A 27,047-nucleotide genomic window follows, 5' to 3' on the forward strand; every position below is an offset into this window, starting at 1 on the left:
AAGGTTACCGAATTTACCCGTTTTTACCTTCTAAACGTTCGAATTTCCAAAAATCCCGTCTTAGTGGATTGTTTTGGGAAGGGATGAAGCCACAGTTAAAATTTCAGGATTCTAGCTTCAGTCGTTTGGGCTGTGCGATGATGAGTCAGTCATTCAGTCAGTCAATCAGTAACGTTACTCTTTTATATACAGTAGCCCAATAAAGTCTACATACAGGAATTCAAATTAAATTTCTTTCGTTGAAAGCTGTATTTGTAAGTTAAAAGTAGTGAACTATATTTGTTAAAAAAATAAATTTACACTTAGCATCATTTCCTATCACGTCCAAAATTTCACCGTTATTAGAATTTTTGATTCTGAGTCAAATAACGAAATGTTTTTTTAGTTTTTTGGGCTTTAATGTTCAAAATATTATGAAACTTATAGCCCCGCCCACCCAAAAGTAGGCGTGACCAAGAATAAATTTTTTCGTTATTTTACTCAGAATCAATAACTCTTATAACGGTGAACTTTTGGGCGTTATTTGATTTTTTTTTTTGCTAAAATCGACATAAGACATGTATTATTAAATATATCATAAAAAAACTAAAAAAAAACACTTTAAATTAAAGAAACATAATAATTTTTCCTGTATGTAGACTTTCTTGGGCTACTGTATATAGATAGAGGACATTTTGTAACTAAGTCTCGGAAGAAGTTCCAAATGAGTTCTTAAACCGTTATAAAGAAGCGGTATCTGTTGTTTAGTGATTCCATAGAACTAGTTCTGAGAGTGACAAATTCATGCAAAAATCATTGATTAGACAACTATTTCCATTGAAGAGGTTCAGTTTTTTTTGAGTATTTCTGGAAATGGTTAAATGAGCTTACTCCTATTTAGACCAAGATTCATATTTAAGGATTAATGAATCTTAAAAATTTAAAAATATTCTCCATAACATATACAATTTTTGGTAACATTTCCTATTCAAGCGATCTAACCCGTAATGGTCGGGGGGAAAAAAATTTTTACATAAATACCAGCAATTTTAGGAGGAATTTCATTTAAAAATAACTGTCAAATTGATGGTTTTGTAAAACCCCATGTGTCTTGCATATTGTAGAGTATTTTAATAACAAATATTTGCAAATTGTTACTAAACTTTCTATTCAAAACTTTTACCTTTAAAAAAAAGAAAAACATGTCAATAAAGTTGTCCTTGACATTGTCACCCACTTTTAGTTTATGTTTAAACGAAAATAAACAATGTTTTGGTTGCCATAGAAATCAGGATACAACTAAATAAGAAATCAAATCAAATCACTTTTAAGGAACTCCTAGTTTTTTCTTACATTCCCTTTCAAATGCTAGATAATTTTGTAAGTGGGTTTTATTTTTTTTTTCAACGAATTGATAACATTTTTGTAGGTGGTAGTGATGACGATGATGAAATGGCTCGTAATGCAATTAATGTCTCCTGGTGGCACTCCTGTTTTTAGCTTCTTTTTTTACCTTTTAGTTGTAATAATGAAGCACGAGCCCAACAAAAAAAATTTTTGTTTCTTTTAAGATTTATGATTAAACAAAAATTGGCGAATATAGTTCAACATAAATGGGTGAAGGAAGCATGATAAAGAAATATAAAGATATTTGAGAAAACTATTTAACTAAAGTTAATGGAATTTAAAGTAATTCACTAAAGTATACATTCAGAAAAATAAAAAAAAAATTTGGATTAAAAAAATAGTTTTTATACCCTTCATCTTCGTGAGAAGTTCTGTTGAAATCAATTTTCTGAAGACCCCAGATATCTTCGGGATCCAGATCTTCAATAATTCTGTCAGACATGCTTTCGAGAAGTTTTCTATTTAAAATCAGCAAAATCGGTCCACAAATGACTGATATATGAGGAAAAAAACCAGGACAACCTCGATTTTTGACCTATTTTGGACCTATATCTGTCTGTTGAAATCAATTTTCTGAAGACCCCTCATATCTACGGGATTCAAATCTTCAATAATTCTGTCAGACATGATTTCGAGAAGTTTTCTATTTAAAATCAGCAAAATCGGTCCACAAATGGCTGAGATATGAGGAAAAAACCAGGACAACCTGGTTTGATCTATATCTGGATTACTAAGTCATTAATATAGACAATATGGATATCTAATGATAGATATTTCAAAGACCTTTGCAACCATAGTAAGTTGGACCTAGAATGGGTCAAACCCCGAATATTTTTTTTACCAAAAAAAATTTAAAAATTTAAATTTTTTTAAAAAAAAAATATTAAAATTTAAAAAAAAAATTGAAAATAACAATTTGGAAATTTTTTTTCCAAAAAAATTAAAAAAACAACTTTGGAAAAGAAAAAAAATTTTGTTTACCTAAAAATATTCAAAATTTGTATTTTGAAGTATAATTTGGTGAAGGGTATATAAGATTCGGCACAGCCGAATATACCTCTCTTACTTGATTTTTAAATAAAGTTTGGGTGAAAAAAATTTTAGAAAAAAAAATTAGTGCTTGGGCCAGCACTCAGGTGATGATCCCTACTCATGCAATGCATTGAGTTGGATCTAGGCAAATAGGTAATGGGAGAGAGGATAGAGGGAGTATTGTTTGTGGACATTTGTTTTGAATTTTCCTATATTGAAAGTGACAGACAAGATTTCAGCGGGAAGCTGTGATTGAAGCTGGAATTCTGAATACTCATGCCTAGAACATTAAGAGCTTCTGATTCTTTAATATTTACACCACCCATAAAAACAGATGAAGCTACTTCATTCCCTCGACAGCCGATTCTATGAACCGGAATGGCCCTAGTTCACTCAGCCAAGGGCTGTCAACTCAGCAACCACTGCTGCTACAACTACAGATGAAGCTACAAGCGTGTATTAAAATCTACTCTATTCGCACAACCCCCCATTCAGAGATTGTCACAAGATCTTGGTTAAGTGTAGCATTCATGTTTTGCCTCATTGTCCCAATTTCCGATTTATGGTTGCTGTCAACAGAATAGATAGGGTTAGATGTTTGACGTAGGAAGTCGTTTAGAAAGATAATAAATATAATATGAGTAGGAGTAAGGACACAGCCTTGCGGTATCCCTGAATTGATCTTGTACTCGTTTGATGAGATTCCATCTACAACAACTCGTATAGAGCGGTCTCTGAGGAAGCTCGATATAAATCGAGAGAAGTTATAACCGACACTAAAAGCAATAAGTTTTGATAAAAGCGCACCATGCCACACCCTATCGAATGACTTAGAAATATCTACAGCCACCAGTTTACTTTCGCCAAAATGGTGAATGGAATGTCTCCCACAAAGCGTCCTATACGAAAGCCAAATGTTGCTGTCATCTCCAAAATAATAGAAAGGATTGTAAGTTTGAAGAAGAAGGTCGTTTAGAAAGATAAGGAATAGAGTAGGAGAAAGAACGAAGCCTTGCGGTACCCCTGAATTGATCTTGAACTCGTTTGATGAGATTCCGTCTAAAAATAGCTCGATATAAATCGACACCAAAAGCAATAAGTTTGGATAAAAGCGCACCATGCCACACCCTATCGAATAACTTAGAAATATCTAGAGCCATCACTTTACTTTCGCCAAAACGGTGAATGGAAAGACATTATTTTTCCGATAAGAAGTCTAGCAAGTCTCCCGAAGAGCGTATTCTACGAAAGCCATATTGCCGGTCAGTGAGTAAATTTTTGGACTCAAAATATTTAACAAGATGATAGTTAATCATATTCTCCATAACTTTGGAACGAGCTAAACAAATTGCTATTGGGAGATAACTATCAGGGTTGTTAGTTATTGGCGTTACATTAGCAACCTTCAAGCATGCAGTAAATTTGCCGACACGGTAAAAAGTGCTGAAAAGGTTAGCTAATGGACAAGATAGTGTCAAAGAATAGCTGCTTCAAGGCCACTGCTGATATATCGTAAAACCATTTTATCTGCGCGAGCGCGAAATAATATATTCGGCATAGTAACTGATACTCTTTCGAGCTCGGATATTGCACATAATTCAGCCAAATGTTTAGCTTTATCAGCTGGGTCTGCGAATGATTGGCCATTCCTTAAGATAGTAGGAATAGGAGAACTAGCCGGTCACTGAGTAAATTTTTGGACTCTAAATATTTAACAAGATGGTAGTTAATCATATTCTCCATAACTTTAGAACATGCTTAACAAATTCCTATTGGAAGATAACTATCAGGGCCTCTCCCTTTTTAAGAAGGGAATTTGCCGGCACGGTAAAAAAATGCTGAAAAGGTTAGCTAATGGACAAGATAGCGTCAAAGAATAGCTGCTTCAAGACCACTGCGGTTATATCGTAAGCCTCAGGAGACTGGTTTATGTTGAGATCCGATAAAACCTTTTTAACTGCACGAGTGCGAAATAATAATAATTGACATATTAATTGATATTCTTTCGAGTTCGGGTATTTGCAAATAATGCAGCAAAAAGGTTAGCATTATCAACCGGGTTAGTGAATGATTGGCCATCCCTTAAGAGAGTAGGAATGGGAGAACTAGCATTATCCTTTATTCTTTTAACGAATGGACTCGGAGGAGCTGCTCGTGTAGAGATTTTTCACACCTCAGTACTTTGGCACATGAAGATCTCGCCCTTTAGCGCGGCGACTCAGTTTCCAAATTCTGTTATTGGAGTATGACTTAAAATGCGGGATTTTTTCAAATATTTAGGTTTTATTTATTTAAAGTATTGGCCATTGTTAGCTATGATCTTTTCCCATCTTTCTGGCAACATATGGATTACGAGCCAAAAGAACTGCTCATCTTTTGAGGCCAAAGACTAATGAAGCCAATATAGGATAGTCTGTTCCAAAGTGAAGCGTATCCCATAGATAACGTTCTACATCGATCGAAACAAATAGTAGTCGGACGGGGCTTGCTCTTGACTTTAAAGCAGGTGAGGCAAAACTTACCAACTACTTCATATTAAATACCTTTTAACAGGTATTGCAACATGTAGCCGAGCGTTGTCATGTTGGAATATTACGGATATTCTTGTCGTTTTTCGGCCAATGCTCACCTCAAACGAATCAGTTGCGTTCGGTACAGGTTCCCTGTGATTGTCTGGTCAGATTTCAGCAGCTCATAATAGATAGGACCTTTTGCTCCCATCAAATACAGAGCATTACCTTAGCGCCATGGATATTTGGCTTTGGTGTCAATTCGGCTGCTTAGCCGGGCTTCACATAGGATCTCTTACGCTTCGGGTTATCGTAATGGATCCATTTTTCATCGCACGTAATGATTTTCTTTTATAGCGTTCATGCATCATTTCGGACATGCAAAATCGTCTTTCAAGGTCTCTCGGCTTCAATTTAGCATGATACCCAATTTCCTTCTTTTGAATAAATCCTGCTGCTTGCTAACGTTTTGATATTGCTAATTGAGTTGATTTTGCATGCTCTTGTTGAGTTTTACAACAATCTTCATGGAGTAATGGCTCCAATTCTTGGTCTTCAAACTTTTTTGGCTGGCCTGAGTGATATTTGTCTTCCGTGTCAAAATCACCACTTCTGAACCACACAAACCATCTCTTGCACGTTGAAACCGATGGAACACATTTACCATAAGCTTCGGTGAGCAAATTAAAGAAGTAAAGCAAAACTTTCCGCATATGACTCTTTGTTAAAACAAAATTCGACATTTTCGATGCAAAATAAAACATTGTTGTTTACACTATAATGTTTAATAACTAAGAGAGAATAAATGACAGATATGTACCCTTCAAAATGACACATAAGTTATTAAAAACAAAAACCGCGTTCAAAAGATCTATCTATTGCAAATCCAGGATTTTTAACCCTCTAACCGGCCAATTTTATTTCGAGGTAAAATAATATACCAGGTTATTGTTTTTTGAAAAAAAAAGAAATACGTTGGAATAAAAACAAACAAAAGACAACTGCACGTTCTTGTTTATCACAATAAGTAAATTGTTTGTCTCTTTACACATATTTACAGGGAAAAATAACCAAATAATTCAGCATTACATACATTTAACATACCCGCCTAATGGCAGCCTTGCCGGTTAGAGGGTTAAGTCATATACCCAATATCACGCCAGATTCTGAATGCTGCCTCTCTGCAATTTTGCAATTTTGCATTTCTGATTAAATTAGAATTTTTCCATAGTTTTAATCGAAATTTTCTTTGTTGGAATGAAGGTTTAAATAACCATTATAATTATGTTGTCGATCGCTTTCGACTCCGCTATCTATAACGATCCAGAATATATAAACTTTATGGGGTAAAATCCAAAAATCCGTGATATTAAAAAAAAAAATTAAATTTTGTATATAGCTCTCTTACTTGTTTTAAATATTTCAAAAACATTTGAGTACATTTTGATTAAGTGTTTGGTTAGTTTTAAGTGGATTTACCCTTTTTACTTGAGCATTTCCCAGAACATTAAAATTATCTTTAAACATTTTCTTTATTTAATAATAACTAAGACAAATGATTTCATTATTTATTTTATAATTTCACTTGCATGTTGCTTTTTTTATCAAAAAAATCTTTTTTTTCTTCAAAATTTTTCCTCTTAATGTTCTTCAATAATACATAGAATAATTTCCAATTGATTTGACCTGCATTTCATCATAGAGTCATTTCTACAATTCATAATAGCAGAAACACACACACAAAAAAAGCCTAAATAAAAAAATTTTCAATTTCAATTTTTTAATTATACTCAAGACTCGACAATCGAAATAAAGACAACAAAATTGTGTTCTCCAACTAACAAAAAAAATTGAAAAAACACATGAATGTTTATGATGGATTGCATATGGCCAAGATTTTGTAATATACAGAGTGCCACACACACCGCTTTATGTGGCAGCGCCAAAAGTTTATGTAAATATATGGCAATAAACTCATAGTACTTGATTCTTATAGAAACACACGCAACCCGATTCATGCATTTTAAAATTGAAATAAAGGTGTCTCCTCTAATGGCTAAATTTTCAAAGTTAATGGAAATATTCTTAGAAATTATCTTCATATTTTTAAACTATTTGTTTTGTAAGTTATTATAAGTATTTTTAGTTTTCCTTCTTTCAAAATATTTGGAAACTTTTTTTTTTTAGATATTAAATCATAAACAAATGTTGAGTGATTTATGGCAAAATGATTTTCATTCATGACTTGTCACGAAAGGGGGATGGCTGGCTGGCTATCGTAATGTTGGGATGTCAACAAGAATTTTATTTTGTTTTCTGTGTTTGGTTATGGAGTTATTTTTAATTATTGTTATGAGTCTATTTTAGTTTTGATGTTGAAATTCTCAACTGAAATTTATGATTTTAATAAAAATGATTTTAAATTAGTTGGTTTGTTTGGAAGTTTTTAAATTTTAATTAGAATGGAAGAAGGTATTTGGAAAATTTTAAAAAATTCTTTTTTAGGTCGCTTAAAAAACACAAAAATTGTATGTCTTGAGTTACAAAACATTATTTTTGATATATATCCCACTCGCATCCCACTAAGCTTTCTTTTGAGCAAAAAAAAAAATAAAAAATTTAAAAAATGGGCCCATATTGGAAGAAAATTTCGATTTTTCAAAAAAAATTTTATTTCTTGAGTTACAAAATATTTATTTTGAAATATATCGCACTCGTATCCCACTAAAAGACCAAAAATATCTTAAAGGAATGGACCTAAGCTTTCTTTTGATAAAAAAAAGGGCCAAAATATTTATTTTGATAGATATCCCACTCGCATCCCACTAAGCGACCAAAAGGGTCTTCAATAAAAATATCTCAGCTTTTGGTTGAGCTAAAAAAAAATTTAACAAGTAAGAGAGCTATATTCGGCTGTGCCGAATTTTATATACCCTTCACCAAAATATACTTTAAAATAAAAATTTTAAATATTTTTAGGTAAACAAAATTTAATTTTTTTCCAGTTGTTTTTTCGAAATTGTTTTTTAATTTTTTTTTTTAAATTTTAAAATTTTTTTTTAAATTTAATAATTTTTTTTTAAAATTTAGTGAAAAAAAAATTCGGGTTAAAAAATATTTTTTCCGATTTTGACCCATTGTCTTATATACGTCGTTGCACAGGTCTTTGAAATATCTATCATTAGATATCCATATTGTCTATATTAATGATTTAGTAATCCAGATATGGGTCAAAAATCGAGGTTGTCCTGGTTTTTTCCTTATATCTCAGCCATTTGTGGACCGATTTTCTCGATTATAAATAGCAACCGAGCCGGAAGAATTTCGGAGATATTGATGTATCATTCGTGTATTTAAGTTATTTGGTGGCTTCAGAAAGTTGATTTCAACACACAGACGGACAGACGGACATGGCTATATCGACTCCGCTATCTATAACGATTCAGAATATATATACTTTGTGGGGTCGCAAATGAAAAATGTAGAAATTACAAACGGAATGACAAACTTATATATACCCTTGCCACTCATGGTGAACGGTATAAAAAGGGTTCATTTTGAAAAAAAGTCAACAAAGTTTTTGATTTTGCAAAAAAAAATAAAAATTTTATGTTTTGAGTTACAAAACATTTATTTTGATAGATACCGAACTCGCATCCCACTAAGCGACCAAATAGGTCTTCAAGGAAAATATCTAATATCTCGACCGATCTTGTTGAAAAATTGTGTCTGAATTACTATCCAATAGAAATTTCATCCCGATAGGAAGACATCGATTTCAAAAGTTGGTTCACTTGACACAAAATGCCCCATATAAATAACCAATATGTACTTATCATTGAAAATAGCGTTAACTCTTTAACATTTACAGTCAAGTTTGTTATCCCAAAAACCGGTTCTAAGGAATGAGATCGAAAAAATCTAAACGTTAATAAAAAAGAAATAACTAAACCTACAGTTTTAATTTTTATACCCCATAGTGGGGAGGGTATTATGCGTTTGTGCAGATGTGTGTAACGCCCTAAAATATTAGTCTAACACCCACCTTAAAGTATACCGATGGACTTAGAATCACTTTCTGAGTCGATTAAACGATGTCCGTCCGTCCGTCTGGCTGGCTGGCTGTCCATGTAAACCTTGTGCGCAGAATACAGGTCACAATTTTGAAGATATTTCGATAAAATTTGGTACATATATGTTTTCCGGCCCAAGGACGAAGCCTATTGAAACTGGCTGAAATCGGTCCATTATTTCACCTTTCAAATGTCCTCTCGAAATTTGACTTTATCGGTCATAAATGTTTAATTTATATATGTATCTACACAAATTTCGCTCCAAATAAGTTTTATATATACAAAATTCATGTCACCAAATTTTGTTACGATCGGTCCATAATTAGTCATAGCTCCCATATAGACACGATTCCGAAAATCACTTTAACATGCATAAATCGCTTAGAAATGTTGGTATACTCACAAAATTAAACATAGTAAACTTTCATATAGACATAAATCACACTACCTAATTTCATTGGTGATCGGTCCATAATTGGTCATAGCCCCCATATAAGGCCCACTTCCGAAAATCACTCAAAAATATACATTATTGAAATTTTAAAAGAAAAATGTTTTTGCTCTTTTACTTAGTGTAGGGTATTATATGTTTTATTTTATTGAAATTATTATTAGAACTTATAAAACATATTATTATTATCAATAGTGATGAATTTGTGAACCTTTTCCGGAAACCCTTCCATTAAGGTCCGTCTGTCTGTTGAAATCAATTTTCTGAAGACCCCAGATTTCCTCGGTATCCAAATCTTCAATAATTCTGTCAGACATGCTTTCGAGAAGTTTCCTCTTTAAAATCAGCAAAAGCGGTCCACAAATGGCTGAGATATGAGGAAAAAACAGGACAACCTCGATTTTTTACCTATTTTTGAAAAATTTAAAATTTTTATACCCTTCACCTTCGTGAGAAGGGTATATATAAGTTTGTCATTCCGTTTGTAATTTCTACATTTTTCATTTCCGACCCTATAAAGTATATATATTCTGGATCCTTATAGATAGCGGAGTCGATTAAGCCATGTCCGTCTGTCTGTCTGTCCGTCTGTCTGTTGAAATCAATTTTCTGAAGACCACAGATATCTTCTGGATCCAAATCTTCAATAATTCTGTCAGACATGCTTTCGAGAATTTTGCTATTTAAAATCAGCAAAATCGTTCCACAAATGGCTGAGATATGAGGAAAAAACCAAGACAACCTCGATTTTTGACCTATTTTTGACCTATATCTGGATTACTAAGACATTAATATAGACAATATGGATATCTAATGATAGATATTTCAAAGACATTTGCAACGACGTATATAAGACCATAGTAAGTTGGACCTACAATGGGTCAAAATCGAAAAAAAAAAATGTTTAATCCGAATTTTTTTTTCACCAAAAAATTGAAAAAACAAAAAAAAAAAATTTAAAATTTTTTTAAAAAAAAAAAATTAAAATTTTTTTTTAAAAAAAAAATGAAAATTTTTTTAAAAAATAAAAAATTTAAAATTTTTTTTCCAAAAAATGAAAAAAACAACTGGAAAAAAAATTAAATTTTGTTTACCTTAAAATATTTAAAATTTTGAAGTATAATTTGGTGAAGGGTATATAAGATTCGGCACAGCCGAATATAGCACTCTTACTTGTTTTTTTTTTAAATTTTAAAAAAAAAATTTTATATTTAAAAAATTAACAAAAAAATGAAGAAACTACTTTTTTTAAATTTAAAAATAAAAAATTTTAAATTTAAAAAAAAAAAATTTAAAATTAAATTCGAAAAAAAACTTACCAAAAAATTAAAAAACAACTTTGGAAAAAAAAATAAATTTAGTTTACCTAAAAATATTTAAAATTTGTATTTTGAAGCAGAGTTTAAAATTACTACTATATTAGTCAAAAAATTGCAAAAAAATTCATAATTTTACATGAAAACTGCAACAAATATTTAACAAGATAATATTTCATTGTATACATACTAAAAATATAAATACTATTTTCCAATTCCATATATGCACAAGCTTCATGGTAGAAATATTTGTCGCAGTTTTTCCAAAAATATTTTGCCTTACAAAATATTTTACGTTGCAGCTAGAAGACAAAATGAAAATTTTGCATTTTTAAATCTTTTGCTGCCTAAATATATGTATATTTTTGGTTAGCAAAAACAAATGAAATTGCTTGTGTATAATATACAAAAAAATTACTACAAAAACATCATACATGCAAACAAATTGCAGCGTGAAAACCATAAACTGCAAACGATATGCGCAGTGAAAAATTCAAACAATGAAAATATGGAAGATGCTAAAAGTAGACTGCCAAACCATACGAAGTTGAAAAATGTAAAATACGAAATTGTGCAAAGTTAAAAATGTTTAAAGCGAAAATGTTTATTTTTAAAATATTTCCGCCGCATATATGGTTTTGTTTTGCCGCATATAGTCATTGAGTAGAATAATGTGAAAAAAACTATGAAGTTGATTTGGGTGTACAAAATAAAAAATTGTATTGAAATGTGTGTTAATAAAGAATTTTAGTGCAATAAAATAGAAGTTTTATTTTTTGAGGTATGTAATTGTATGTATTGTGAAAGATAGCAATGCAGTGAAAATTAAATTAAATAAGATTCTGGACAAAGGATAGCTAGCGGAGGATATTATTATTGAATTTTTTGATTGATTGGCTTTTTTAATACGAATTCAAATGTATTCATGCTGGTGGTAATAGGAGTCCAGAAAATTAGTAAGAAAAAAAATAATTTTGTATGTAAAGCGGTTAAAAAAGGATATATAATGCAACAACAAAATGTGACAACAACAGCCAAATACCATAAATAACAGGATCATTCAGTTTATGAATAAAATCAATCATAATAAAGTGTTGTACATTCAAATGTTTCCTTTCGTAAAATTTGTAACAGGAGAACAAACAAAAAAATAAGCAGCATAGAAAATAATTGTGGAAGAACAATTTTATGTGTAAGATATAATGCAAAAAAGGCACAGGTATAAGTACAACAGGAGCAAAACGAAATTAACTGCAACAACATCAACTTATACACACAAGTAGGTAATTATGATATAAAATTGCTGTTTGTGTGTACATACAACAACAATTTATGCAAAAATCATAAACAAATACATAAATAGGTTCAATCGTGATCGTGAGTGATTTTGTAGCAGGAGAAAAAAGGATAAAGAGGAATGATAGAAAATGTAAGCATCAACAAAAGAAATGAAAAGAGTTAAAAAGGGATAGAAAATGCAACAACCAGATTATGGAAGGACACATGAAGAAAATGCAAGAATAATTTATCACTACATATGAATACAAATAGGTTATAAATAACAGGAGATAAGAAATTTAAGAAAGTTCCTGAAAATATAATTCTGCAATCAATATTACAACTATTCGCGAAAAAAAATAACGGACACAACGACAAGTGTACAAATAATAAAAAACAAATACGCACAAAAATCCTTTACAAAAAACAACAACTCAGTGCACATGACAAAAATTCCTCGATTTAAAAATAAACCAAAATGCGTAATAAAAAATGATCTGTAACGGTATTCAACAAAAATCAGTTCTACACAAACAATGCAATAATAATATCATCCGCTATCCTTTGCTCATAACCTTCTTGAATGTACTTTCACTGCATTCCTATCCTTCACAATACATATATTTTTTTTAGCATTCTATACTTTTTTTATTTTACTCCTGTTACAAACGCTCAACCAATCATACTCATTTGCATTTCAGATTGCACAAGTTGTTGTTGACTTTTTAATTTTCTACATTAACAGTAAAGAAACAACAAAATGCAATTAATTGCAACGGTACTCCACCACATGTCTAGAAATTCCTTTGCTTTGTATTTGTTCCTATTTTTTGAATGTGTTGTTGTTGCTTTATGCAGCTAGAGGACACACAACCAACAGTTGCATTAAAGGCCTGCACAAGACAACATTTTGTAGAAAAATGTCTTACTTCAAAATTTGATGCTTTGTTTTGTTGTGTCGACGCGCACATCATGTTGTTCAATGTCATCGCGCCGCAAAAACCATGTTGTACCATGTCTTCGCGCCGCGATAACCGTGTTGTGCCATGTCATGTCTATAGCTATTGATGATGCTGTTGTTATGTGTGGTAGCTTGAATTGAATTGATGTTAACAAGTGTCGCATTGTTAGGCAGAATAAAATTGCATAGCAGAATGAAATTGTACATAACTGCTGAACTGTGAAAATCTGAGAACTATTATTATTTAGCATTATATATTTTTTTTTTAAATATTTAGAACAAATAATATAAGGATTTTTAAAAAATATAAATAATAAAGTGTAACACAGGAAAAAGAAATTCATAATTGGAATGAATTTTTTAATAAATATTATTAATCGAACATGAATTTTTCCCAAACTTTTTTCATTCAGAATAAGAACATGTTCATAAATATTATTAATTTGTACATGAAGGAAATTTTTAATTTTTTTACACAAATTTGTTGCTATTTTATAATAAATTGCATTATGTAGTTCAAATATTTTTGTATAATATCCCAATATTGGCCAATATTTCTAAATGTATAGAAAAGTCTGAAACGTATACATATTTTCTCATTGTATAGCTGAAAATCATAAAAAAATTAAATATTTTCCAAGAAAAATTTCAAACATTTTTGAATAACATAAAAATATACTAGAAAATTTAAAAAATTTTGTTCAAGCCTTCTAGATTTTATTTGAAAACAAAAAATAGGGAAAAAAATTCTGTGAAGTTACGCAATAAATGCCCTACACTTTTTCTTCAAATCGTTGGGCAGTTGCTTTTGTTCCATTGGATCATTTTCGTAGATTTATATTTTTGTAGCAATTATGCCGCGAACGATTCAGAGACACTTCATTAAATTTAAACACGTTTTTACAACGAGTATAATAAACACGTTTGTCTTTAATATCATTAAATATATTATAAACTTCACCGTTAAGGATTTATACATTAATTTAATTTTCTTTAATTAAACACCGTCTAGCTTTGTTCATGAAGTTTTATATTATTTAGCAATGTAATTATTAAATGTCCCGTTAATAATATTCGAGCGGTTGTACCTAAGTCAGGTAGTATTTAAAATATGTATGTGAAACACATTACATTTTTAATTCCATGAAAATTATTGGCATTTTATGGCTTATATTCCACGTATTCCTTTTTAAGTAATAATATAACAGGTAATATTACTAAATATTGTAAAATTTTCCAAAACAACATTGAAAAACCCATTGGTGTACTTTCGTATTTTTATTTTGACCTACTATATAATATAAATATAAATTTCAGTTGTATTTTTATAGTCAACTAGCTTGACTCGGTGCTCTTCGCTAGCCCTGTCGTAGTAAAAAAAATATATAGCCTATTGACGCTTCCCAGTAAGGATCTATCTACGTTCCAAATTTCAATAAAATCGGTTCAGCCGTTTAGGCGTGATGCTCAAACAAATATAGATTAATATAGATTTTTTCTTATTGCACACAATAAATACTACAAGTGAATTGAAATCATCTCATACAAAAAAGGCCTCATACATGATTTAAATGACTTGAAATTATTTTCCATGTCATCCATGCATCTGTTAATTTTTTTAATGTTGTGTGTGTTATGATGTTGTTAAAATGATGCTGCGTTTGTTTTTTGTTTTGATATACATTGCCTTTGCGTGTTGCTGTTAAGTAGGTAAAAGAACATAACATGACATGACAAAAGCATCATGTGGCAATTGTCTTCATGTTAAACAATGCTGCATGTGCAGGTCTTTAAGTTGCATTTCAAAATTACTTGAGGTAGTAGTTAAGTAGTTGTTGTTGTATTTCCTTTTTCTCCTGCTGCACTCGTGCCTATGTAAAAAATTTGTTGAGCCTTCGTTTCATAATTTGTTCTCTGTTGCTTATTTGTTTTTTTGTTCTCCTGTTAGAAATACTACGAATGGATACATATGAATAAACATTTAAAAACACAAACAAAGTCGATCATTTACGCTCTCACTTGATATTTGTATACAGTAAAATTTTCTTCATTGCAGAATTATATTTTCAGGAACTTTCTTAAATTTCTTACCTCCTGTTATTTATAACCTATTTGTATTCATATGTAGTGATAAATTATTCTTGCATTTTCTTCATGTGTCCTTCCATAATCTGGTTGTTGCATTTTCTATCCCTTTTTAACTCTTTTCATTTCTTTTGATGCTTACATTTTCTATCATTCCTCTTTATCCTTTTTTCTCCTGCTACAAAATCACTCACGATCACGATTGAACCTATTTATGTATTTGTTTATGATTTTTGCATAAATTGTTGTTGTATGTACACACAAACAGCAATTTTATATCATAATTACCTACTTGTGTGTATAAGTTGATGTTGTTGCAGTTAATTTCGTTTTGCTCCTGTTGTACTTATACCTGTGCCTTTTTTGCATTATATCTTACACATAAAATTGTTCTTCCACAATTATTTTCTATGCTGCTTATTTTTTTGTTTGTTCTCCTGTTACAAATTTTACGAAAGGAAACATTTGAATGTACAACACTTTATTATGATAGATTTTATTCATAAAATGAATGATCCTGTTATTTATGGTATTTTGTTTTTGTCACATTTTGTTGTTGCATTATATATCCTTTTAACCGCTTTACATACAAAATTATTTTTTTTCTTACTAATTTTTCTGGACTCCTATTACCACCAGCATAAATACATTTGAATTCGTATTAAAAAAGCCAATCAATCAAAAAATTCAATAATAATATCCTCCGCTAGCTATCCTTTGTCCAGAATCTTATTTAATTTAATTTTCACTGCATTGCTATCTTTCACAATACCTCAAAAAATAAAACTTCTATTTTATTGCACTAAAATTCTTTATTAACACACATTTCAATACAATTTTTTATTTTGTACACCCAAATCAACTTCATAGTTTTTTTTCACATTTTTCTACTCAATGACTATATGCGGCAAAACAAAACCATATATGCGGCGGAAATATTTTAAAAATAAACATTTTCGCTTTAAACATTTTTAACTTTGCACAATTTCGTATTTTACATTTTTCAACTTCGTATGGTTTGGCAGTCTACTTTTAGCATCTTCCATATTTTCATTGTTTGAATTTTTCACTGCGCATATCGTTTGCAGTTTATGGTTTTCACGCTGCAATTTGTTTGCATGTATGATGTTTTTGTAGTAATTTTTTTGTATATTATACACAAGCAATTTCATTTGTTTTTGCTAACCAAAAATATACATATATTTAGGCAGCAAAAGATTTAAAAATGAAAAATTTTCATTTTGTCTTCTAGCTGCAACGTAAAATATTTTGTAAGGCAAAATATTTTTGGAAAAACTGCGACAAATATTTCTACCATGAAGCTTGTGCATATATGGCATTGGTTTATAGTTTGTATATTTTCAGTATTTGTGCACATTAATATGAAAACGATTCATATTTATTGCGCAGTCGGTAGTCAAATGTAAAAAACGTTTAACTAATTTTAAACCCTGTTTTGAAGTATAATTTGGTGAAGGATGTATAAGATTCGGCATAATATAGCTAGCTCACTTACTTGTTTTTTTTTTATAAAATTTCATTTCAATTTCCATTCTAAGTCTTTGGCCTCTAAATTTTTAGCAGAGTTCCTGTCAGGAACTTTTTGAACCTTGTATGTATTTAAACCTGCATTGGCTTTAACTTTTGGTACCAACTAGTCCAATTGCTGAGCTAACAAATAAATAGAAAATACTTTCTATTTATTGGCTTTAGAAACATCAAGTGGACCATTCCTTTTACCTGAACCAAGTTTTCATTTTGACGGCAGACCTTTGATTGTTTGACCAACTTTTTGTAGAACCAAGTTGGGTTTTGTTGAAAATAGCGGTATGGACTACAAAGTACAAAGGCTGTTTAATGATGATTTATATCACCGTGACAGGTAACAACTGTTACTGAATGTAGTGATAATCAGAAGTGGTAATTTTGACACGGAGGACACAGATCACACAGGCCAGGCAAACAAGTTTGAAGACCCCAAGAATTACTCCATGAAGATTGTTGTCAAACTCAACAAGAGCTAGCAAAATTATTTCAAAACGTTAGCGAGCAGCAGGATTCATCCAAAAACAGGGAAATTGGAAAACATACGAATTGAAGCCGAAATGATGATTGAACGCTACAAAATAAAAATAATTTTTGCACTGAATCATTAGTTGCAATGAAAAATGGATTCATTGCGATATCGACACAAAGCCAAATATCCATGGCGCTAAGGCAGGCGCGGATCCATTTGGATTTATAAATCACTTGGTTTGTTAAATTAAAATTTGTTCCTCCACAACTGATTCGTTTGAAACGAGCATTGGCCGAAAAACGACCAGAATATGCGGCCAGACATGAAACCGTAATATTCTATCGGGATAACTCTCGGCCACATGTTACAATACCTGTTAAAATCTATTTAGAATGAAGTGGTTGGGAAGTTTTGCCTCACCCGCTTTATAGTCCAGATCGTCCCCCTTCCGACTACTACTTGTTTCGAATTACGCAGAACGCTGTCTCTGGGATACGCTTCACCTTAAAACAGAGTATATGAAATTGGATAGATTCGTTTTTGACCTCAAAAGATGAGCAGTTCTTTTGATAGGAATCCATATGTCACCAGAAAGATGGGAATGTTTCAAAATAAAAGCTAAACATTGAAAAAAATTCCACATTTTTAAGTTATCCACTCAATACATAATCACCCCTAACGTGAAAAACATGTGAAATTTATGTTTAATTGCTATCGTGATATTCCCCTAAACTTTTCATTCACAATAGTTGATTTTGTTCTTAACAGCTGTTTATTGTTTACAAAATTTCATCTAAAAATTTCACAACATGTGGAATTTTTTCACGTGAACAAAGTTTATGAACGAAAAATGGGAAAATATTCACCCCTATCATGAAAAACATGTGAAATTTATGTTCCCATGAAATATCCATTTCCCTCGAAGGGAAAATTGCTATCGTGATATTCTCCTGAACTTTTCATTCACAATAGTTGATTTTGTTCTTAACAGCGGTTTATTGTTTACAAAATTCCATCTAAAAATTTCCCAACATGGGGAATTTTTTCACATGAACAAAGTTTATGAACGAAAAATGGGAAAAGTTAACAAATTTCATGTGAAATATTGATTCGCGATAAGGGTGATTTTATGTGAAATATTGATTTGCGATAGGGGTGAATGTATTCTTCTTCACATTGTTGTTATTTTGCTTCGCATAGACAAAACGTGATAAGGGTCACTGTTTAAAATAAATTATAAATCACGGTCACTGAGAACGATGTTCTTCAAAAATCACCGAATAGCTCCTCTCTACTAGGTACCAATCTGCTATTAGAGTTGGTTACGTGTACTCTGTGAATCACTGTAGGATTGAGCAAGGGTATTTTTTCGGTCCTTTGCACATGTCTATGTAAGAGAAAAGGGAAATTTGTTTTTGTTTGAAAATGTCATGAAATACGTTGTTTTGTATTTTACACAAGTACTCCCAAATACATCATTTAGTACTTTAAAATCTGTAATAAAAATTACAAATCACTTTTATTGTTTTCTTACAAAACATGCTAAATATTTCACTTTCCTTTAATCATTACAGATAACAGCGTTGTTGCGCCCACGTGCAACATATAAAACAACAACTCAACAGAAACAACTAACAACAACAGCGGGCGCCAATCAACAAACCCCCAACTCAGATACAAATGAGACACAACATCTGGTGAACGTTGAAACATCTATAAATAATATTGAATTCATACCAACTCTAGAATTTGATTTAGATACAACATCTCAGGCCACATACGACCACTTGCAACAATGTTTAGAAACATGTTTTTCGGTTGTTGAGACACCACCACAACAGCAACAGAATGTTTCAACGACAACAACATCAAAAAGTTCTGCTCAAACATACACAGTTGAAAGAACTCCAAGCGATCGACAGCAACAGCAGCAGCTCCAGCAAGAACAACCAGAAGCATCAACATCTTCGTTAATAGATACCAGTGAATTGTTACAGCAGGAGGTCCAACAATTTAGTCTTACAGACACTGCTTCATTTGCTACGTACTTTGATGAACCAACATCCTCCATATCACTCGGCATAATGGAGAGTACACATACCAATAACACATTAAGCGAACAGAGATCAACAACAGATCATATGCCGGCCTCCACAACGCCAACTACATCGAAAAATACAACAATAGCAACAACTGCAACAACTGCAACATCAGCAACACCAACGTCCAGTCAAAGTAATGTGCCACAAAGTTTAGCCAATCCTAGTTTAAGTGCAACAGCCGATGAAGAGGATGAGATAGAGGAGGAAATCGAAGAGGCTTTGGAAATGAGTGAAGAACAAGATTTAAGTGTATCGCTGGCGGGTCCCAGTAAAAAACCTCAAATGGACCAGTTATTTGGCATAGAATTCACGGACAGCTCGGGCAGTGAAGAGTTAAAAGTTGAGAGAGGCGGAATGAGTAATAAAAGTAAGAGCTTACAGAGCAATAGTACTAGTGATCAATTTAAAATAGACGATGATCAATTATCGGGAGGCAAATTGGCTCAACATTTCATAATAGAAGATGATGACAGTGAAGATTCTGGAGAAATAGGTTTGCCTGGGGAAAAACGTTTAGAACACTCCAAACATGAGGCCTCTGAATATGAAGATGATGCTAATGTTTTAGCTAGCCAAGCAGCAGCTGAAGAAGAGGAGAGTTTAGCCAATCAATCCACCGCTGATGATGTGTCCGAACTGCAAGAAGAAGCTAAAATTGAGAGCGAAGTATTTAGTCAAATAACAGACAATAAAACAACAGAACCAACTGAACATGATTTAACCAAAAGCAGTCATAGGGATACCTTAGAGAGCTCCACAACTAAGCAGAGCAATAAATCCAATGATGGCTCTAAAACAGGATCTGTCTTAAAAAGTGATAACATTCAAAAGGAGGACAAGCCACTAGTTATGAAACCTGCAAGACCAGAGTTTTTTGAAAATCCCGATATTAAACCTTTATCGGGAGCCTCTTCCCTGCACAGTGAAAAAGATCATTCCATTGAAGAAATAATGGCTTCAAATCACTCCATGGAAATGACATTCGATGAACGTGATTTAAGTTCTCTTAATCCCAGTTTTGATATGCACAATGACACCCTGGTTAATGAGCTATTGGCCGATACTCCAGAAAGGTCTCAGCTGCAAAGTAAAATGAAAAGTTTTTTAAAGGAAGATTCGAAATTAATGAAAGAACAAGTGGCAGAGGAAGAAACCAGAGTCAGTATGGGTGAGTCTTTCTTAAGCTCTACCAAGCTGCTGGAAAGTAAACAGTATTTGGAGAAAGAAGAAACAGTAAAAGAGAGTGATAAAGATAAAACTGTTAAATTTATAGAGCAGGAGAAAGCAGTTATGTTAGAAAATCTACCAAAATTAAGGGAAAATATTACAGTCTCCATTATACCCAATGAGCAGGTGGTGGAGGAAATTTTTGAAACAACTTTGCAATCGGAAATGATAACCGATTTAGATGATAGTCTGCCGGAAATAGCAGAAAAGCCCTCAACTTCTAAACAAGCCGAAAAGTTAATGCAAAGTAATTTATCTAAATCTTTGGATTTGAAAGAACATCAAGCCAAAATAGAGCAGTTGGAACCTTGGTCTACTCTGCAAATAAATACCAAGGAAGAAGATGATGAGGAAACCTCTTTGCAGTTAATGAAACTAAGAATAATGGCCATGAAAATACAACCAAAAGATAACCAGCTGCAACTGTCTCCCACAGGAGAATCTGCGGGACCTGTAGACAACAGCCAAGTTAAAGCCATGGAGAGAGTTTCCTTGGTAGACTTTGCCAAAGATGTTTTAGAGGACATAACAGAGGAAAGTGAGCGCAATTCTTTATCCATCCAAGATGAACAAAATTCTCTGACACACGAAAAATCTGCCACATTGACTTCGAAAAGTGACAGTAAAACTTTGAATAACAAAAATGAGAATTCTAATTCGGCAGTAAGTTTAAATATGATACAAATGCTGGAACAAAAGGTGGGAGAACTGCAACAAATGTTGGTCAACAAAGATGCTTGTTTGGCTTCATTAAATCTACAACTGGAGCACAATAATAGAAGAGATTCTCAAAATAACAACAATTCGCCGGAACTAATGGGTTCGGGTAGAGATTCCAGTTCTTTGGTAACAAATTCCACTGAATATAGAACATTTCAGGAGGACTTTGGTCAACCGGTAAGTGTAATATGAAGAAAACTATTTATTTAAAATCTCATTAACAATTCTGTTTACAGACCATGGACATTTATATGGAACTATCCAAACGTGATGAGTTAATAGCCAAACTAAATGAATCGCTGCAACAATCTCTCACCATAAGAGAACATTTACAAGGAGAATCCGAAAAACTAGCACACGAAGTGGGTTTACTACGCAAACAACTCACAGAAGCCATGGAGTCGTACAAAAAATCCTATTGGCCGCGTGACCAAGAAAGCAACTATGGCCAAAGAATTTCAGAAATATCCATGGACTTGGTCAGTGAATCCGATGATGATTTAGATCGTCTCTATCTAACCGATAATGATGAGAAAATGTCCCGCAATTCCCGTGAACGTCAACTGTCTATGCCCCGCCAATACGACTATCCCACCAGCGATGCGGAGATTGCGTGTGATGCCACCGCTTTTAGCAAACAAATTGAACAATTCCAAAAATATCTAACACCCAGTGAAGTGAGACTCTTCTTTATGGTACAAAAGAAATTCGATGATTATTTGTGTCAAGAATTGGAGAAATGTAAAATGAAATATGATCAAGAACTGAAAATTGTTATGGATCAGTGGGACAGTGAAAAACAGGAAAAAGACAAGGAAATACACAAACTTATGCAGCAAAGGATGGAAAGAGACACGAAACATAATCAAGAAATGGAAGATTTAAGGAAATATTTTGAAACCAAATGTGCTGACCTGGAGAAACAGTAAGTTTTGTAAAGATTCCATTTTTTTACAAATAATATTTATAAATATCTATTTAATATCTAGATATTCTGATGATGTGTTTTCCCAAAAATCTCAACGTCATGGCTTGACCTCTTCCTCGGCCTCCGAATGTTCTGATCAAGAACAATTGCCCGATGATTTTAAAATTGTCACACCCTGCAAATCCAAAGAATCATCGCCACGTAAACGTTCAAAGGCTGAACTATTATTAAGTCCATCTCATCGTCAAATGACTCCTGGCAATGATACATTCAATGAAGACTTGGCCCCAAATCAGGGAACACAAGTAAGTTTAATTTTATTACAACCAGTTGGAGATGTATCTCAAACATTTGCTCAAATGACAGAGGGACATAATAATATTGAAAATACTATTAAAAACATGCTGACATTTGACTAAAATGTGTGGAAGGCTAAGGACTGAGAGAGATATTATATATGTAACTCTGTCCCTCATACATTTGACAAATGACAGCAGGACATAATAATAATACTAATATTTTAGTACTCCTGACAACATGCTGACATTTGATTAAGATATATGTAATCCTACAAACTGTTATCAATTTATTTAAAATGGAAAGCGAAATTTTCAACTGGCAAAACTTAATAACAATTTAAATTTAATTTTCATTATTGTCTAACATCTTTTTAGTTGGCCTTGGAAATTACCGAATTAAAGACATTTTATCAAAATAAAATTCATGAAATTCAACGTTCCCAAGATGATCACATCAAAAAATTGAGCGATCGCTTAAAGTATTATGAATCTCGTTATCCTGAAGATGAGTTTGTGGTGAGTTTTTTTTACAAAAAATAAAAAGTTTTAAATACATTTCCGTTTTTTTAATTAAATAGCATGCTTTTTATTAAGGCTGATGCTTTTTAATCAACAATTATATAACTAATTTCATGTTCTATATTAAAAAAAACAAATCATGCTTTTTTATACTGGTGAAGGAAGAATTTCCATTTCTTTTCATTTATTTCACACATTTTCATTTTGCATTGAAAACATATCGCGGCATTATGTTTCGAAATTGTAAATGTTTTCAACGTTTTCAAAACCTATTCCGACAACGATTGGATTCTATGACAACCCCGAATATATCGAAAACTATGTAACGGATCGACATTATTTTTGGTTCCTTTGATATATCTATTTATTAACAAAATAATAAAAAAACTTGTACTGTTTGCTTTGTATTTGTCCAGGTAAATCGATATTTACCAACTATCCATTTTTTCAATATTTCTCAACTTTGATGGAAAATAAAAAAAACTATCAATTTCTATATTTGCTATATTTTGAAAATAACTTCTTTGATTATTTCTTTACCTAATGCAAAAATTGCCAGCTGCCCGTTCTTGCCCCATTTTGTGCTAGAGGTAAAATTTTGAAAAAATACATGGTTCCAAAAGCGACATATAACCGCGAAATTTTAAATCATAAAATATAAAAAATCAAAAATTTTAAAAAAATATTTTATTTTACTTCCCATAAAATTGATTTTTCTACAAATTTCAACTTTGCTAACCTATAAGTATACACCTGAAAGGCGTAGAACCCTTTTCAAATACTCATTTCATAGGCTGATCAATCATCTATCATATGCCTTTTAAAGTTTTTGATTATCTCATTTGGTTAAAATGTTATGATTTTTGCAACGAAAAACTGAAATGGCGCCATATCATCTTTGTAATGGCACAGATGGATTAATTACCCCACGTTGTTTGTTCAAGTTCATAATAGGCATTATTTTCCGCTGCTTACAAGACAACAGCGGAATGACACATAGGAAGTATATCTCATCTTACGACATCGAGGCTCATATTCCTGCCAAGTTATCAACAATACAATTGCCTTCCTTATCCCTGTGTTCACGTACCTAAGTGAGTACAACTGTTGAATGTCTAGCCATCACATTTAAGGATGTTCGGCAATCCTGAACTGTATTTGATGTTGCTTAAACAGCTATCAGGAATTTGATTGCAGCTTTACTGTTAGTATATATACGAATAACCCTACCAGATATCCTTTAATATCTGAGCCAGTTGGCCAATACCACGGTCTGAAGAATACTACATCCATTTGGGAGTCTAAAGGACAATCTTATCCCAAATTCAGGAATGTAGACACATCTGTAGAGCTGGATAGCCCCAGTGAACCAAAGGAGGGACCATCAAAAGTTTATATATCGGACGGAATTAACAAACTGAAGGTCCCCTGGAAAAAGAGTCTAGCGGTGCAGTAATCAATATGAACATGATATTGATTAATGACCTGTTATAAAAACAGTATCTCTAGACCACAATTCCCCTATCGGCCACCTGGGACGCATACGATGTGAGACTGAAAACTCCACACAGACTTTCGGTCTATAATTAGACATAGCTCCCATATAAGGCCACCTGTTGTAAATTAAAAAGAGACAAATTAATAAATTAAATTGCAAATCAGACCTTTAAGTCGACTCACAGAAAAAAATAATTTTGTTAAACAACACCCCCCCATTCAAAATAAACATTGGCTGTTTTAGGATGTCTCCCAAAAAATATTTTGGGTCTAGTGATAAAGGTTCGTGAGCTGGAACATTTTCAATACTTTTTTTTTGGTTTTTTGTATTTTGTCCCAAATATCGGGTATCATTTAAAAGGGCTCTTCGAGCCGCATACAACTCTATAATTGTTTTGTTCAAGCTTAACCTTAATATATCCATAATTTATACGATTTTTCAAGGATTTTTGTTGAAAATGTTTATTATTTTAAAAGTAAATTGAAATATTTAAAATCTTTTCGTTAATTTAAAAAATATGGACTTTGTAAATCAAAGTCCATTGCAACGATGTATATAAGGCTATAGTAAGTTGGACCTACAATGGGTCAAAATCGAGAAAAATATTTTTTAACCAGATTTTTTTTTCATCAAAACATTTTTTTTGTCATAAATTTTTTTTTCCAAAAAAATTTAAAAAAAAAATTTTTTAAAATAAATTAAGAAACAATTTCGAAAATAAAAAAAAAAATTAAAAACTTTTTGAAAAAAAAAAATTAATTTTGTTTAACTAAAAATATTTTAAAATTTTATTTTTAAATTTTGTTTTAAATAAAATTTTACCAAAAATTTTTCGTTTGTTCTTTTGCTTCTAAGTTCTTTACCGCATTTCGATCTGGAACTTTATACGACTTCAACCCAGCATTAGCTTTGGAAGAGTTGTTCGACATATTTTGCCTTACCAATATCTGTTAGACATTTTTATACCCTTCACCTTCGTGAGAAAGGTATATATAAGTTTGTAATTTCTACATTTTTCATTTCCGACTCTATAAAGTATATATATTCTGGATCCTTATAGATAGCGGAGTCGATTAAGCCATGTCCGTTTGTCTGTCTGTCTGTCTGTCTGTCAGTTGAAATCAATTTTCTGAAGACCCCAGATATCTTAGGGATCCAAATCTTCAATAATTCTGTCAGACATGCTTTCGAGAATTTTGCTATTTAAAATCAGCAAAATCGGTCCACAAATGGCTGAGATATGAGGAAAAAACCAAGACAACCTCGATTTTTGACCTATATCTGGATTACTAAGACATTAATATAGACAATATGGATATCTAATGATAGATATTTCAAAGACATTTGCAACGACGTATATAAGACCATAGTAAGATGGACCTACAATGGGTCAAAATCGGAAAAAAAAAAAATTTTAAATTTAAAATAATCGAAAAAAAATTTTTCCAAAAAATTAAAAAAACAACTGGAAAAAAATAAAATTTTGTTTACCTAAAAATATTTAAAATTTTGAAGTATAATTTGGTGAAGGGTATATATGATTCGGCACAGCCGAATATAGCACTCTTACTTGTTTCTTCTTGATTCAGGCTTTCTTACAATGTTCAAGTCTTCCTTATTATGTTTTGGCGTATAAGTTTTTTCTGACTCAATCTTTATAACATCGAAGAAAATGTTTTAATTATGTAAAATTCCAATTTTGCACACTACGAGTAAATACTTGTTAATGTAATAATTTTGATATCCATATTGACCATGTTTATAACATGAATATTGAAAATAAAAAACGGAAAAGTTCGATTTTTTACTTTGATCTTCTTAAAACGGTATTAAACGGCAATGTGTCCGTTTGATGGTTCTAAGATGTGTTAGGATTACGTACTCAGTACCAAACTAACACAATATGATTCTACGAATCATTTCTTCAGTCCCTTACAAGTACATAATTAAAAATTTTGAAAATCCGGCTAAATATATTTCTTCTACCTTATAAAAAATCATGATTTGTTGTGTGTTTAATAGATAATACCCACAAAAAAAAACACCGTAAAATTACTATTTTTAAATGTTGTAATCTAACTCGCATGTATTGCATTTTGTATTTTCTTTTTATAAAAACAAAACCCAAAACAAAATCTAAAAACCAATTATATGGATACACACACTACTGTGCTAACCCCCACCTCCAAAAACCAAACCAAAAAAATATCTAAAAACATAATTAAAACCAAAACAGTCATCAACTACTAAAAATTCCACCCTGAATTCGACACAAGAGACCACAACAACAACCAATACCGAAGATTTAACCCAAATAACCGTACGTAGTTTAAATCAAAGCCAGCCAAATGAAGAACTCAGCGCACAGGCCTCGGCCTCCGGAACACCATTTCTTAGCAATCATAACAATAATAATAATACGTCATTGATCATAATCGATCAAGATGAATTGAATTCTAATAACGAGGCCCAGGTGATACAAAAAATAATCGATGAATATGAAAGACGTTTGCAAGAGCAATTGGCATTGGCTAGAGAAGATATTGTACATGAATTGGAACAGCAGATACAGGTAAGTGAGCAGCAGCTTCCAGACACTTCATTTGTTTTACATTTTCCGTTTATTTTTGTTTCGCTTTATTTTC

At 31.8% G+C, this 27,047-nt stretch overlaps 1 protein-coding gene across 6 annotated transcripts in view; it reads left to right on the plus strand.

Annotated features, from left to right (window-relative positions):
- Plp (Pericentrin-like protein) overlaps positions 1 to 27,047 on the plus strand; it is an 85,978-nt gene that overhangs the window by 13,874 nt on the left and 45,057 nt on the right. For 4 of the 6 annotated variants that reach the window (XM_065503997.1, XM_065503998.1, XM_065504000.1 and 1 more), the window contains exons 2-6: positions 18,684 to 21,335; positions 21,395 to 22,083; positions 22,148 to 22,391; positions 22,761 to 22,901; positions 26,639 to 26,974. In XM_065503997.1, coding sequence (XP_065360069.1) covers positions 18,684 to 21,335; positions 21,395 to 22,083; positions 22,148 to 22,391; positions 22,761 to 22,901; positions 26,639 to 26,974 — 4,062 coding nt within the window. The remainder of the gene's footprint in view (positions 1 to 18,683; positions 21,336 to 21,394; positions 22,084 to 22,147; positions 22,392 to 22,760; positions 22,902 to 26,638; positions 26,975 to 27,047) is intronic. The other 2 variants (XM_065504001.1, XM_065504002.1) reach the window with 1 other exon arrangement.

Source organism: Calliphora vicina, chromosome 3 (assembly GCF_958450345.1).
Source record: "Calliphora vicina chromosome 3, idCalVici1.1, whole genome shotgun sequence".
NCBI classification, from domain to species: Eukaryota; Metazoa; Arthropoda; class Insecta; order Diptera; family Calliphoridae; genus Calliphora; species Calliphora vicina.